General features: G+C 57.4%; 4 protein-coding genes across 4 annotated transcripts; 1 reads left to right on the top strand and 3 right to left on the bottom strand.

The window, feature by feature from the left end:
• Window positions 1-901: 901 nt before the first annotated feature.
• GGS23DRAFT_581138 (uncharacterized protein) lies at window positions 902-1,631 on the bottom strand (the record flags this gene model as incomplete). The annotated part of the gene is made up of 3 exons (XM_051517163.1): window positions 902-1,253; window positions 1,320-1,549; window positions 1,580-1,631. Coding segments are annotated over 3 exons (634 nt in total), but the record flags the coding sequence as incomplete, so codon positions are not given.
• Window positions 1,522-4,163, bottom strand: GGS23DRAFT_234424 (uncharacterized protein). The gene is made up of 6 exons (XM_051512084.1): window positions 3,939-4,163; window positions 3,838-3,850; window positions 3,752-3,761; window positions 2,849-3,658; window positions 2,676-2,786; window positions 1,522-2,608 (listed from the first exon to the last, which is right to left on the bottom strand). Exons 1-6 carry the CDS (start codon window positions 3,994-3,996, stop codon window positions 1,799-1,801), a joined length of 1,812 nt encoding a protein of 603 aa, XP_051369076.1. The 5' UTR covers window positions 3,997-4,163; the 3' UTR covers window positions 1,522-1,798.
• A 3,089-nt stretch (window positions 4,164-7,252) lies between these two features.
• On the top strand, window positions 7,253-9,396 carry GGS23DRAFT_234388 (uncharacterized protein). Its single transcript, XM_051512083.1, has 3 exons — window positions 7,253-7,257; window positions 7,316-7,969; window positions 8,038-9,396. The coding sequence occupies exons 2-3, from the start codon at window positions 7,654-7,656 to the stop codon at window positions 9,189-9,191; spliced, it is 1,470 nt and encodes a 489-aa protein (XP_051369075.1). The 5' UTR covers window positions 7,253-7,257; window positions 7,316-7,653; the 3' UTR covers window positions 9,192-9,396.
• Window positions 9,397-10,842: 1,446 nt separating this feature from the next.
• GGS23DRAFT_234326 (MFS general substrate transporter) lies at window positions 10,843-13,266 on the bottom strand. The gene is made up of 5 exons (XM_051512082.1): window positions 12,626-13,266; window positions 12,449-12,536; window positions 12,289-12,380; window positions 12,102-12,227; window positions 10,843-12,010 (listed from the first exon to the last, which is right to left on the bottom strand). The coding sequence occupies exons 1-5, from the start codon at window positions 12,768-12,770 to the stop codon at window positions 11,043-11,045; spliced, it is 1,419 nt and encodes a 472-aa protein (XP_051369074.1). The 5' UTR covers window positions 12,771-13,266; the 3' UTR covers window positions 10,843-11,042.
• Window positions 13,267-14,493: the final 1,227 nt, after the last annotated feature.

The raw sequence follows: 14,493 nt of genomic DNA, 5'->3' as shown, positions 1-14,493 counted from the left end.
ACCTCCTATTATGTGCAGACATTAGGGACTCTACGTAAATCAATCCCCTCCTCCTGCTCCCGAAGCACCAAGATGTACGGCATCCATCCGCCCTGCCATCCGCTGTCATCATTATTATTTCTCACATATTCGTGTCAGATTACCGTGCCGTGTTTTTTTTTTTTTTTTGCTAGAACTTTTCTCCCTTTCTTCTTTTAATTCCTTTTCTTCTTCGTCTCCCTCTCCCTATTCCTATTTTATTCTTATTCCTCCTTTTCCCCCCACCACCCGCCCCCATCTCGTTCAGCTGGCGGACGTGTTATATTACCTACATGGCACGCACACATCCTACCTTAGGTGCCTATCTATCTATCCATGCACATACGAAGATCCAGAGCTCGCACCTGTGCAACCAACTACAGGGCCGAAATATGCACATACACACACGTACACACACACATTACGCACGATACAACAGTATGCGCGATACAACCGCATGTACGTGAGGTATCCAAGTGCGATGTGTAGCAGGTGATGAACGCAGCAAGACGAGCTGGGAAGCGTGCAGTCACAGAGTCGCACTCAACACTCTCCATCCGCCGCGCTCTACGTCCACACCGATTCACGCACCCACATGACAGGTATATATGTGTTATAACAGAGCATCACAAGCGCATACGTGACTAGAGCCGACTCGCAATCCTACCTCTCGTGGTTCGTGGCATCCTCCGGCCCACGCCATCGTCCCATCCCTTCGCCTCGCTCGGGTTGGGTCACATCGGACCTGTCCGGACACGCTTCCGCACCGACCGGAGTATTCCCTTTCCCATCGTGCCGCCCGTCTCTGTCTACCCACCTACGTAGCATACAGTACATATATATCTAATGGCTTCCACCGTCCTCCGTCGCCGGCGACACCTACCTGCCCTGCTGTCCTCCCCGATTGCCTCGACGCATGGCCATCCCCCATCCATCACACGACAGATCTGTGCGAGCGCACGAGTCGCGAGCCCGCTGGCACGCCCGAAGTCGGCATGGCATTTGCTGCGCCATGCGCAACTTCGCTCCCGACTTACAAATTAGCATCCCTCTCCCCTCCTCGCCGCCGACTCGGAGCCGTTGACCGGCCATTCGGGACCAGCCTAACCGAGATGAGGTGGGAAACGTAGCCTGCGGCCGTTGCCGCTGAAATCCGAATAGGGGGCTCGTCATAGCCCGCAACCTTCTCCAGTTCTCTCCCTGCCGCGGAGAAGCCCTTGTCCCCATAGTCCCCGCTGGGCCAATTGATAGTATGAGGCCGACGCTCGAGGCAGATGTCCTCAATATAGGGGTAGACCTACGTAGAGAATAGCCTAAAAAGGCCACGCGCCGTATAGGACCGATCCTCCATGGTTTCAAAGGAAGCCACTGGGTTCGGCCGCCAGCAATGTGTCCATCGTATTGCGACCACGTTGGTGTGCTAGATCGCTTTCCTTCGCCCTCCCGATCGGTAACGGTTACACTAATCCCGTGAGATCGTCTCCTGGCGCTCGACCACGTTTTTCTGTGTATTCCAACGGCCAGCCCGCGCCTTCGAGAGAGGACCCGGTCGGCCGCTTACCGCGGCAACCGCCCATCGACAGTTGGCATCGTCAATGTGTTTCGAGACATCTTGTCGCATCCACGTGCCCACCGAAATGCCCACTGCTCGAGTTCTGTGGGCCATTGTGGCGTGAGATGACTAGGCGGCCTCCAGCAAGACGACGGGTATCTCTCTAGTTGACAGCCAACACCCTCGCCACATGTAATAATGAGAGGTCGGTCCGTTGTAACGGCAGTATCAACCGAAGACGATATTAACCCCCATGTCGGCGCTGACCTTCCTCCATATGTCGCTATCTCTAGCCTCATAGGCACCCTCGCCCATGTCGTCTAGCCTATTCCAGACCTCTTCGACAATCTTCCAAGCCTGCCCGATATTGGTCATGCCCTGGCGCTGATCAATTCCGACGAATGCTCTCTGAGCCAGTCGTCTGTCTTCAGCGCTCACCGCTTCGCATGCGGCTACGAATAGAGGCCATAATAACGCACCCATAGGCCCGCCATGGGCGACTGTCTCAGAGCAGTGCACCAGGGCTGCGTGGGCGTGCTTCTGCACCACTTTACGGTGTGGCGAAAATCCGTAGATTGTCCGGTAGAGGTACACAGAAGCACTATGACGGTACGCTAAAGCGTTGTGGACGATGGACCGAAGCTGCGGCTGCTCCGGAATGTCCTCGCCTCCGCCGCTCCTCAACATACCGTCCTCGACGACGATATTTGGGGGAAGACACGGTTCCCACTGTGTGAGTGCGGTTTCGATAGCTTGAGACGTCGCTTCGAATTCCATCCTAAGGACAGCGCTTTTCGAAGCTTGCTTCTCTCGAGACGCCTTCTCGATATCAGCCTTCAGAGAAAGAAGAGTCGATAAGCGATGCATGATTGGCCATAATGTAGTGGCCATCCCAAGTAGGGTGTCTACATTGCTTAAGGGCGATACTGCTGGCGCATCCAGGGGGGGGAACGGAAGGAGACAACCAGCTGCCGGAGCGGCCGAGAGGGGAGCCGATCCGAGGGACAGGGCCGTGATCACATCATAGAACCGAAAAGCCTATATCCTATCAGCGCGATGAGGTAACCAAGGCGCGTTGCGTCGCAGGGCTAATTCCGTGACCTACTCGCTCTAAAAAAAGGGTGGCGGGTGTGGAGTCCTCTTGGGAGCAGGACATGATGGTAAGTGCCCCCTTGAGGTGCCCATCCACGATACTCGACCGCCCGCGCTGGACAAGCTGTAGTAATGCCGAGTTAGAGGCGGGAAACCCGAATTCCACCACCGCGTATCGACACTTACGACTTCATAGTACACTAGGAGCATGATGGCTGCTAGAAGCTCCGTCTTGTCAACCCTCTCTTGCTGCTCGATGAGCTGGGTCAGGCCCTGTATGGCCCGGTTATGAAAGTAAGGCGACTTCTCAGGAGTCTCGACGCCGCGATACTCCAGATGGGCACTAGTTAGCGCATAAATGGCATTCATGATCGGCGAGCTCCTATACGAAAGCGGCAGCACCAACTGCTGGAAGGGGTTGCCGGATTCCTCCCGAAAAACGATCAGATGTGACAACACATTGCAGAAGTGGTCTACCAATGCCCGCCGGTTCGGACGGTCTGAAAATTCGGAGAACGACGGGGAGATGAATTCGAGCGTCGGAGAACCAACCGGGCAAGGCGCGATCATGGCGAGGTCGGGTTGTAGAGATCGGGCTTGGGACGCGACACAACCGCCCGAATTCCTCCGGACCAAGTCTCGTATCTGATGACCCCCGTCGTCCGCGATCTCGTCGTATTCATACACGACGGAGCCGTGGTCGATGGGCGAGAACATGCTGTCGGTTGCGATCGAAAAGTCCATCGGCGACCTACCATCAAACCTGCTATCTATTGGGCTGAAACAGTCAGCCTCAGAGACGTCGCCAACCGCAAGCTCTCGCCGTTGGCCGCTCCCAAAGACACGCCCGCGCTCTTGTTGGTGGTTTAGCGTGAGTTTGGCCTGAGAGGGGTCCCTTTTCCTTCGTTGGCGTGGCTTGGCCACCTCATAGGTACATTCAAGGTCTTTTTCCGCGCAGCGCGCGCACTGGGGGCGCTTCTCGTCGCATTTCTTCTTCTGTCCCCCAAGACGTGGCTACTAGTTAGATGGTCGATATTCACGAGATGTGTATGACAAAGGATTGGTCCACTGGGGATGAGGCGGCCCTACCTTCTCCTTACTGTGTTTCGTTTTGAACATCAGCGCTCCTGTTAAGAGAAAACCAGCATGTAGGCCACGGCCCCGGCTAGACCTACCAAAAAGTGCAACCTGGGAAGCCAGGCCTACGAGTCAGCTATTGACCCGGGGAGAGCGAGGGGGACGCAATGCCAAATCGACGGGCGAGATTTGAACTGACCTGCGCGGGAGCGCCTCTTCGGCACCTTGGGAGGCGCGAGTTTAGTGTAGAGCAACATTATCGCCCAGGCCAGGCAATAAGAGCAATTGAACCTATCGTGTCGTGTATTTGTTTCCGAGCGGTTAAGGTACGGCGCAGACGAGACGGACCCCGTTGCCCCCTCAAGCTGAGCGATACATCCGGAAGATCCGACGATCGAGGCGTCGCTGGGAGTAGAATTTTGCGGCTTCAACCACGCCTAATATCGCGACTGGAAAGCAATTGGAAAGATCATGGTAAGGAAGGGTGGCGAGCAAAGGGAATTTGATTCCTGGCAGCTCGACGAAAAGGTGCAGCGGGGACCATGGAAAAATCTAGGATGGGGCGATGGGCAAGGCGAGCCGGCCGGTAGTCTAGGATCTCTCGGCTATCATCGTGACATTATGGAGAAAGGTGTGGACCAAGCTTGGCCCTGGTCGAAGGAACGGTGAGCGGAGACAGGTTCCGAAACGGACGAAGCGACCATCACGTTGGCCATTTGGGATGGTAGAGAGCAAAACCCGGAACCACGAGAGGAGGCTTCGAGGGCAGCGTGAGGAGAAGACAAGTCGGCTGGCGGTAGGTTGCTGGGCCGCGGTATATGGTGGGAAAAGTGAAGATTCAGGTAAGGGGGTAAGAGGGTATAGTAGTAGAAATGGCTGGCGGGCCAAGTCGCAATGGCAGTACATTAGGTACCTGCCCGTACCTGTAGGGAAGTGCCCAAGGTTACCTGTCGCTAGGAGATGTGGGTACATGGTAAGTCGGTACCTAGATACTTACCAAGGAGGTACCCTCTAGCGAAAGACCTCGATGTGGGGAAGAGGTATGGAGGAAGGGCGGGAAGAGGTGCCCACGCGGGGTACCTGAGGTGCGGGTGTATATGTTCGCGTGGCCGAGAAAGTACCTCATACGGGTACCTCATAGGAGGGGAGGTACCTCCAACCTCAGGTGCCAGCCTAGGTACCTACACCTAGATAACTGCCTAGGTACCTCGGTAGGAGGTAGGCATGCACCCAAGGAAGTTACCTAGGTAAACACGAGCGCTGCTCTCCGTATCCTGGTGTGCGTGCGGGTAGGGCGTGCAGGTTCCAGTGGTAGGAATGGTACAAGTTGCGGGGTTAGGCTGCAACCTCGCTTTCCAGATGACAGGGACGGCGGCTAGGGCAGCACGGGGAGAGGGGACCGGGGGGGAGGGGAGAGACGGAGGCGGAGGAGTAGGAGTACTACCTTAGGTACCTTGTCTATCCTGGTTTCGAGGGCTTCGCTGTCTTACTCCCCTGTCCGCCCGCCGACTTCTTCTCATGCGTACCGCCTGGGCGCATACTGGGTCGGCCATGCAGATTGGACGTCGTAGTAGCTGATCTCCGCGGACCAGGGGAGTCCAGGCAGCTATGGGCACTTAATTCTATCTAGTCGCGTTCAGGGGGGGCCGGCGGAAAGACGCTGTGGATAGGTAGTGTGTAGTGATATCATACAAGAAAGAGTTAAGACGCGGGAGTTACGAGCTAACTCAGCTGCTCGCCTAGACATGGCTATACAACCTCGCGTTCGCAGAGGGCTACGGTACCTACTATATACGGTGGGATAATATCGGCGTGGCTGGGAAATACGGCGGAACACTCCGAATTGTCTGGGCTCGCATATACTGTTTATTGGTCTACCGAAGTACCCAAGTTTCCCTGCAGTCAACGACTGCCCTCCCGGAGGCCGGGCGGTAGGCTGTGTTCGGGGCGCCTAGGCAGGCATAATAATAGCAACCTCCCCCATTCGATCACCATCTGCGTACATACTACGTACATAGTAAGCAGGTATGCGGCGTGGGCACGAATGCCATTACGTCTTGACGTCCGTCGTACGTCGCGAGGCCACGAAAAATGCTGCCATCGTCCGCACGCCGAACGTAGTAGCGGTGGGCAGTACGTTTGGACCGTCGGACGGTCCGCCGTTGATTTGGTGGGGTAGGATAGTATCGCCTAAACGCCTGTCAATCGCGATAGACAGGCCGTTATAGGATCAAACTAGCTGTACCGAGGCTACCGGAGGCTAGGTGTGAGTGAGGTGAGCGGAGGTAACTCCTACAGCCCCCGCCGGGGCCCGAGGTGCCTACCATAGAGGTACCTAGGTGACTAGGCCCACGATAACAGATAAGGCAGGTACCTAGGTACTTACATACACCTGGTTGCACGAGGAGGAGGCCACGAAGGTTGCAGTGGACGGTTACCACGAACATTGCTGAGGTAATACCCACCCATTCATCCCTATCGCCCCGTTCGCTCCCTTCTCTGTCGTAATCACACCTGGCCTGGTCAGTCGGGAGAAGAGTCAAATTACCACTTGGGCTACCTAGGTATTTCTCTTCCTCCTTCTCCTCCCCTCCTCTCTTACCTACAACATAATCACCTCTTCCCGCGTGCCGCTTCGAGAACTGCCCGCCGAGGTGGTAGGTATGGAAACCCGAAAGAGTCGAGACGAGTTGTTGCGCGCTCTCCCCCCCACGAGCTCTTCCCTCCGGCCTCACCACATGGAGGAGGCAAGGATCGGACGGCGTCATGCAAGTCATAGAACACCCTCGCCTCCATCCAAGACCATCGCCGCCGGGTGGGGCACGCAAAACATCCACCCCGGGCCCCAATCTATTCTTATTCCCTCCCTACCTATGTGCTTAGGCTCGTCGTCGTCGGGGCGTCCAATGCCGGTCGAGTCGGTGAGAGCCTGTCAGCGTAGCCTATCTCACGCCCGACCACTCACTGGCTGCTACATGCATTCGACATACCCAGGGTGCCTGCGATATCCGCGAGACCTAAGGCAAGACAGCGGCGTCGTACCGGCTCGAAAGAGCGGGCAACCCATCTCTGCCGGGTTCGCCCTCGACCCAATCACAGACCGTCGAAGCCGACCTCGTCACCCCCCAGGACCTACCCCTCTCTGGGGGCCGCCCATGGAACTCACGTAGCTGTCGTTACACCTACGAGAGTCGCTCGTCCAGCTGAATGGCTGAGGCCGTCCGAGCCTATCGCGCGCTGCATTTGCTGGAACTCGTCGCTGCAGTTGGTGATAACCCCTGTCTCTCGTAGCATGCTGGGAGCCGACGGCTACGGCCAGAGGGAGGCGTGAAGTAGAACCCCTTCGCCAACACTCGAGGTAACCCTTCCCGAAGACCGTGCCTCCTCCGAATCTGCGCATCGTTCCAATCGGTTCCATCCTATGGGTTCCACACACCGTGTATCCGCAAGCATTGTCTAGATGGGGGCATCTCGGTCCTTAAGCTTTAGGTAGAGCGTGCTATTTTCAGACTCAGCCCGTACGTAGTAGGCCACCATCCACCACCGCTTGGTTTTAATAGTGCTTACGCTCGTCAGGTCATTTTCTGCTAGCGTGAGCCCGATACCAACATGGTCCTCTCTTCTTACACCCCCCCACGCAAACTTGCTCGGATTTTCCAACTTCAACTGCTTCCGCGATTTGTTTGCGATCCCGAACCTCTATGCGCTCGCAAAGACGGCCGTGGAATATATGTGATCCACAAGGAGGTAATTTCGGGGGCTGAAGAAAATCGCGTACGGCGCCCGAGTACTTCTTCCGCCATCACAAGAAGCAACGAGGCTCGCTACCCAGCAAGCTTTGCCGCGCGTTAGCGTACCGCCTCCAGGCTTTCGATTGCGCATCGACGAGGGAGGGGTCTAGTATAATCCCCAATATGGGAAAGCCTTGGAGTTTCTCGAGCTGGATTCGACTGGCCGGTTGGGCGCTCCTGGCTCGCACATCGGTCGCTGCTCACGACAACAGACACCAAGCACGCCAGCTAGAAAAGGACTACCAGCTGTTCCGTCATCCAAAGCGCGAGGCCTCGTGTCAGCAGGAGAATTGGACGTTGTGTCCCGTGTCTGCAGAGGGTGGATGCTGTCCTCAAGGATATGCTTGCGCCGCTTCGTTTTGTTACACCACGACGGCAGGACCAACAACCGCCTGTGGCCAAGAAGGATATTACAACTGCCCACTGTCTGCTGGCGCTGGTAAGAATCTCGGCCCATACTCAAGCTTGCTTAACCACCAGCTATACTAATACGACCTGCTTGCTTAGGAACTTGCTGTCCGGTAGGGTGGACCTGTCTCCCGGACCGTTGCCAGCCGCCTCTTGGAGTAGAATACCCGGCGAATTGCCCCGCGTCCTACTCGGCATGCGCAAGTTCTCTGGGGGGTGGCTGCTGCCCGGCTACTATGGCGTGCGGCATGCGGAGCTGTTATCATACCGACCCTACAACCCAAGTTGTCAGCGCAAGGGTGACGACAACCAACTCAGACGGAGACCAGATTACGGTGATAACCTCGATAACGTCGGTTTTTACGGAGGGCCCGAATCCGTCAGACTCTTCGGCTGCCCCTGCGGGCGTGCCGAAAGTAGTTGCCACAACTATCGCTAAGCTACCCGCGATCGAGACCGGCGAACTGTCTGGTGGTGGCGATGGCGGCCTCACGCCGGGCCAGCTGGGCGGCATCATCAGCGGTGTTGTCGTTTTGCTGATCGTCGTTATTGTCGCCGCCGTACTTATCATTCGCCGGCTCAAACAGACAGAGCTGGCCGCACAGGCCGCGGTCGAGTCTAGGCACGAATCTTCTAGCGGTCAACAGCCCTCTCAGAAATCGGCTTTCGGACAAACCACGATCTCGGAAATCGACGGCACAGACGTGGATTCTATCGCCCGCACTGGTCATTATCGCGCTCGATCCGAATCCAGCAACGGTACGCAATCTCGGTCCGAGACGCCCAATTTCTACGGTCCGAATGGCCCCTCAACACCACCACCGGCGTGGCCTTTGTATGCTTCCGAGCTGCCGCCTTCTCATGGATTCGATGGCCGGCAGTCGAGCCAGGACTCTTACCCGTTCGCGCAACGGACTAGCGTCGACTCCGACAGGACACGCACACATGGCCGTAAATGGAGCATTGGCAACGCGAGCGAGGTGAGCGGCAGCGCCGACGGGAATCACGGTCGATCGGAGTTAGACAGTAATGCCGATAGTGCCGAGGCGGCGAGGCGGCGGTCGGGGAGCATCGGCGGCTGGTCTAAAGGCCACGCTAGGTGGACGAGCGACGCGTCCAGCGCCTCACGGACGCGCGGCGAGGGCCCGCCGCCGCCGCTAGGCACCGTGAACGAGGTCAGCGAAATTCACGGGTACTACGGGCCATCGAACAGAATCGTTCAGGGAGACAGGGGCGATGGTGAGCAGCAATAGCGCACCCGTTGGGTATCCCTAGGAAGACGCAAGCCAGTAGCGCGAGAGGTTCTGCGGCGCCATGAAAAGTGTTAGATGCTTGGGAAGCATCGCGGGTTTATATAGACGGGATCTAGCCATTTCTCTGGGGACACCTTTCCTGTAGGCACCGGGGGCACCGCGGTCGCCAGGCTCGGCGATCGGCGTCTTTTTGAAGAAGACGGGAGAATGCTGGAATCGGGCCAACGCCGAGGTTAATCTGGAGACCTTCTTGGAGGCTATCGTAGCTGCACGGGCTTTTCTCCTTTTCTTTCTCTGACTTATTCCCGGAGCAGGAGGAGTTTGGAGGATACATAGTATTCACTCGGCATATACCTAACCCCCCTCTCCCCCCTAAGACTGGCTTCCGCCCACGCCATTCTATTTATCCCTTACCACTTCCTCCGTTTCGTCTCCGTCTGGGCGGGGCTTTCTACGCGCTTCGGGCCCGGGGATGATGACCGGTCGGGGCGGTGATCGAGGTAGGAGTAGCCGGGGGTAGACTCACGGCGACTGGGCGTACTTCTTTCTCTTTTGGGGTTGTCTCGGAGCGGACGGAACGCGAGCTCAGGATTCCTCGCAGTTCTCGCGTCTTCGAGCGGATTTTCTTTAGGCAGCATCATGAGAGGGGAATGGTGGAATGGCGGATATGTGTAAGGCGCAGGTGGAAAATACCTACTAACTGATCGGGGTTCTGTTCCATCCCGTCTTACGCCCATAACCTACGGCCCGGGAGAGCTGATGGGGGTTTTCTCGTCGATAGTTCAACGGGCGAGGGGGGGGAGTAACTACACTAACTACCTGACCCAACCTAAGCGTACATTGCTCTTGTAATAGACAGACGAGACGCGTTTTCTCTTCTCGTGCTACTAATCGTGTCGTCTCGGGTTTCGCGATGTGCGCATATTACTTCGTGGAGCGCAGGAGCGAAACCTCGCCAGGAGGACCTTGGGTGGGCAAGCAAGAGGGAGGGAGATGATGTCGCGCCTATACGAATGCGCGCGTGTGCCGGCAGGCAATCCGTCCGTGTACCTACAAAACGGTGGGAGAAGTCGTTCCCACCGAACCCACCCACCCACACCTCCTGTCCCGCGGCTCAAGAATCCGACCGAGATCGAGACCTCGCCGACGCGCGTATATATCCACACACACACACACACACACACACACACACACACACACACACACACACACACACACACACACACACATATGCACCTACATCCCGGGTATTATATGTACCTAGGTGCATGTGGTGTGCCCGGCTCAACCCTCCGGAAAGTCCCGCCAGGAACCCACCGTCCGCATGCACGTTACGGGCAGTGCATGCGGGACGTGCCTACATGGGAGGGCTGGGGGCGGCGGGCCGGGACGCATGCATGTGTACACCGACCGACAGACAGACAAACAGAAGCAGTAGGTTAGGTAGGTAGGTATAACCTACCTATGCTCTAGATATGTCGTGGCGCGGAGGCTAGACAGGTCCCGAGTAACAGCAACGTAGGTAGGTACATCGACCAGCCCGGCTTCAGGTACCGATTGTGTTCGTCTGCTCGAGACCTCGGGATCCCCTCGCACGAGCACATCACATCGCACAGCGCATCGCACACGGGCACGGTACGGGCGCACGCGCACGTCCTTTCACGGCATGGCTTCGAGAAACTGTCTAATACCAACGCCAACCCTGTGCTCATTCCACTACAACGGTGGCGAGCGCCAGGGCCCAGGGCGAAGACGTGCATTTGATAAAACAGACTACACGTAGACCCCCTTGAATAAACCACACGTGTAACTCGCCACCTCTCGTCCCAGAGAAGAACCCTGCCAAGACCCCTACGCCTCGACCTCCTTCTTCGCCGGCTTCTCGTCCGTGACGACGACGCCCGCGGCGCCAGCTTTTTCCTCGTCCTCGTGGTGGCTGGCCCCGGTGAGCCCGAGCTCGGTCGTCGAGAAGGCGTCGGCGGGGTCGCGGTACGCCGGGACGAAGTTGACGGCGATGGCGTACGACGCCGCGGCGACGAAGAACATGAGCGGCACCACCATCGAGAAGGCGGTGTTGTTGTGCGCGTCGGCCGCGACGCCGGTCAGCGGCGGCACCACGGCGCCGCCCATCACGCCCGCGACGAGCCACCCGGACCCGCGCTTCGTGTGCCGCCCGAGCCCGCGCATGCCGAGCGCGACGATCGTCGGGAAGCAGATCGACTCGAAGAACATGGTCACGTACAGCATCGACATGCCCGTCCACCCGTGCTGCGTGATCGACGGCGCGATGAACACGACGCACAGCGTCAGGAACGCGAGGAACACCCACCGCGGCCGCACGTACCGCATCAGGAACACGCCGAAGAACCGCCCCGCGGCGAACGCGCCCTGCGCCCCGGCCAGGAACCGCGACGCCGTCGCGTCGTCTGCCAACGGTTGCGTGTCGCGCACGTAGTTGATGAAGTAGCTGGCGATTGCGACCTGGCCTCCAGTGTAGCAGAACTGCGCGAAAGCGGCGTGGAACAAGCGGTACTGCTTCCAGAACGACTGATTGTCGGCGTTGGAGTGCGTCTCGGACGCCTGGAAGGCCATGTCGGCGTCCGTGATCTCGGGAATGTCGGAGAGGAAGAAGGCAAAGGCGAGGACGAATACGAATATGGCGATCGCTAGGTACACCCATTGCACATTCCTGAGAGCCGTCTCGTCGTCGAAGGTGAAAAAGACGTACGAGCCTAGCACGGGGGCTACGACGGTGCCGATTCCGTTAAATGCCTGCGACAGGTTGATGCGAATCTCGGCATACCGTGGCGGGCCGCACACTGTTCAGCCGAATCGCGTGTGTCAGTAACAACCCTCTCATCGTCGGACCGGAAGGGGAAGGGGGAATATGGGGATCCATGTTCAACTCACCGGTGATGTACGGATTCGCGGCAGTTTCCAGGGAACCGAGGCCATTACCGATTACAAAAATAGCCATGCAAAAGCCGGCGAATGACTTAGCCAGAATGCATGGGAATGCAATCAGGGCCCCGATACCTATAACACGACATCTGGTCAGACTAGACGCATCCGTTCCGCTCTGGCGAGCGCCACATACCGTACAAGCAGAGACCCCATATGAACGTTGCTCGATAGCCGAAATGGCGCAGGATCCAGTTCGCGTGGCCGAGCGAAGCCAGAGGATAAGCACTACGCTAGAGTGTTAGCGACGGCCCATCGTGTGCGCGTCCTCTATGGCTAGTGCGAGCTAGACGTACCCGAAGTAGGCGGCTTGGAGGCCGGAGGATCGCGATTTGGTAATGTCAAGGGTGTTCTGGAAGTGCTTGTTCAGGGTGTCGAGCAAGCCTTGGCGACGTTAGCAAAAGCCCAGCCTTCGACTTGGTCTGCGGGAAGCCCGGCACTCGTCTCCTCTGCCATGCGCTATTGCCACATACCATAACTAAATCCCCAAAGGAAAAATAGGACCGTAACGAGGCATATCGGAAATAGCGACTCTCGCAACGTGAGCTCAGCCGCCTTCGTACGCCTGTCGTCGGGCGCTCGCAGAGACCGTTTCTTCAGAAACTCTTTGACGCCCATCCTGTATTACGAAAATGCCCGAGGACGCAGCCCCGAGGCTTTCTGTAGTGTAAGGGGGTCGAGGTGGGAAATGCTGACTGCAAGACTAGATAACAGGACGGAGGGATTTCCAGCCAGACGAAAGAACGGGGTCGTGCTACATATACGCATTCGATGTCGTCCCAAGCTGGGTCGGGTAGTCGCTTCAGTCTCTCCCCAAGTCCAGTCACGCTCGCAGTGCTCGACTGTGCCGCACAAATATATCCCCAGCCTACTAGGGAAACTGGGGACCGGGGACTGGGGTCAGTATTACGTGGGGGAGGCCTGTCGTGCTTCGAGTTTGTGGAGTATGGAGATGAAGAGACCGCAATTAGCCCGAGAGCCGAGATCAGTTAGTCTTTTCGTGGTCTAGCAGTGGAGGTAAGGGGCAGCCTAGACGGGGTTAGGAAAACAGACGTCAGGGCGAGAAGTCGTCGTTGTAGTAGTCGTTGTGGGCGCTCCTTTGTCCGAGCTGGGCGGCCCATTGGTTGACGAAGACGCCCGTGTCTCACGCCACACGGCTCGTATCCTTGAACATTTCGATCGAACGTTGGAAGGAATCGACAATTCCACCGCTTCAGGCCCCCGCAGCCAGGCACCCGTATCTGCGTCTCCTGTCGAGGGGTTAGGCTACATCTACACACACACAGAGCTCGGTAGGCATTGAGACGGTAGCCCGGTGCGGATTATCAAGCGAAGCGTCGCCATTCCTCCGGCCCATGCTGTCCCCGTGGGTTCAACCCCAATACCCCAATGACTCTGGGGTTATCCGGGGTTGTTACCCGAGTGGGAAAGCCCACCAATGGGACAGCCTGTGTCGGTACGTCTCCTCATTCTCGAATGGTTGCGAGGGCGTAGATGGCTTGGGGAGAAGCTTGGCCTTGGCCGGGAACGCAGCGAATACAGGGGCTGGGAATCACTGTTGGTTAAAGACTGGAACGCCGCTTGCCTCCACCAGCGATGCATGTTTAGATTCATAGAGGGAGATCCTGCCAGGATCGGCGCGCGCCCAAGCAAGGAGTGCACCGTGTCCCCCAGGCCACACCCAAGGCACCATCTTCTAGTTCGGCCGAGTATGGAATTTTAGTCGCCCTCGTCTTGCAAAGAAGGGTAAATGCTGGCGAAACTTCCCCCATTTGATCCCACTCCGCCTGCAGTGTCCTGCTCTTCTGGATGCTCGGCAGCATCAAATTGAGGTGGTCACCGGGTATCCCTTGCCAGCCTAGAGAATCTGGGCTTTTCTCGGTCGTATATGGGACAAATGCCCCTCGGAGGCAGGCGATGCGATGCGGAGCGGAGCTACGGCAAGCTCCCGAGAGAGAGACATCGTGAGCGGTTGAATGTCGGACGTGGCATTGGGATGGCATGATTTCCACTGATGCCCAGAACCGTCCACCCTCCCTGGTCATGGTCTAGGGGTGCTACTGGCTGTCCGTAGTAGGGTAGCACATGGTGTTAGACACAACGGCCTCGTCGTGTCGCCGAGGGGCCGCACCGTTGATAGGCTCGGAAGCGGTCCCGAGCTATGCAGAGAAGAAACGACATCCCTCCCGAGATACATGAGCGCGGTAGTTTCTAGGTATACACCATAAATGGGGTCGTCGAAGCTGGTCTACCTTGGGTACCTATCGTGGGTATGTAGTATTAGAGTGGAGGTGATAGGGAAGGGAGAGAGACGACGCCATTACCTAAGACAGCTAGCTAG

This window comes from Durotheca rogersii, assembly GCF_024521655.1.
Source record: "Durotheca rogersii strain YMJ 92031201 chromosome Unknown GGS23scaffold_24, whole genome shotgun sequence".
Taxonomy (NCBI): Eukaryota; Fungi; Ascomycota; class Sordariomycetes; order Xylariales; family Xylariaceae; genus Durotheca; species Durotheca rogersii.
The sequence above is the reverse complement of the archived record's forward strand: the minus strand, read 5'-3'. Positions and strand labels throughout refer to the sequence as shown.

Excerpts from the sequence above, each read along its gene's own strand:
- GGS23DRAFT_234424 (XM_051512084.1), bottom strand. The coding sequence starts at position 3,996 with ATGTTGCTCTACACTAAACTCGCGCCTCCCAAGGTGCCGAAGAGGCGC. Across the intron at positions 2,787-2,848 it reads TCCTAGTGTACTATGAAGTC|CTTGTCCAGCGCGGGCGGTC; the intron begins GTAAGTGTCGAT and ends GCATTACTACAG. Across the intron at positions 2,609-2,675 it reads CCACCCTTTTTTTAGAGCGA|GCTTTTCGGTTCTATGATGT; the intron begins GTAGGTCACGGA and ends GATAGGATATAG.
- GGS23DRAFT_234388 (XM_051512083.1), top strand. The coding sequence starts at position 7,654 with ATGGGAAAGCCTTGGAGTTTCTCGAGCTGGATTCGACTGGCCGGTTGG. Across the intron at positions 7,970-8,037 it reads CCCACTGTCTGCTGGCGCTG|GAACTTGCTGTCCGGTAGGG; the intron begins GTAAGAATCTCG and ends CTGCTTGCTTAG.
- GGS23DRAFT_234326 (XM_051512082.1), bottom strand. The coding sequence starts at position 12,770 with ATGGGCGTCAAAGAGTTTCTGAAGAAACGGTCTCTGCGAGCGCCCGAC. Across the intron at positions 12,537-12,625 it reads CCTTTGGGGATTTAGTTATG|GCTTGCTCGACACCCTGAAC; the intron begins GTATGTGGCAAT and ends AACGTCGCCAAG. Across the intron at positions 12,228-12,288 it reads ATGGGGTCTCTGCTTGTACG|GTATCGGGGCCCTGATTGCA; the intron begins GTATGTGGCGCT and ends GTCGTGTTATAG.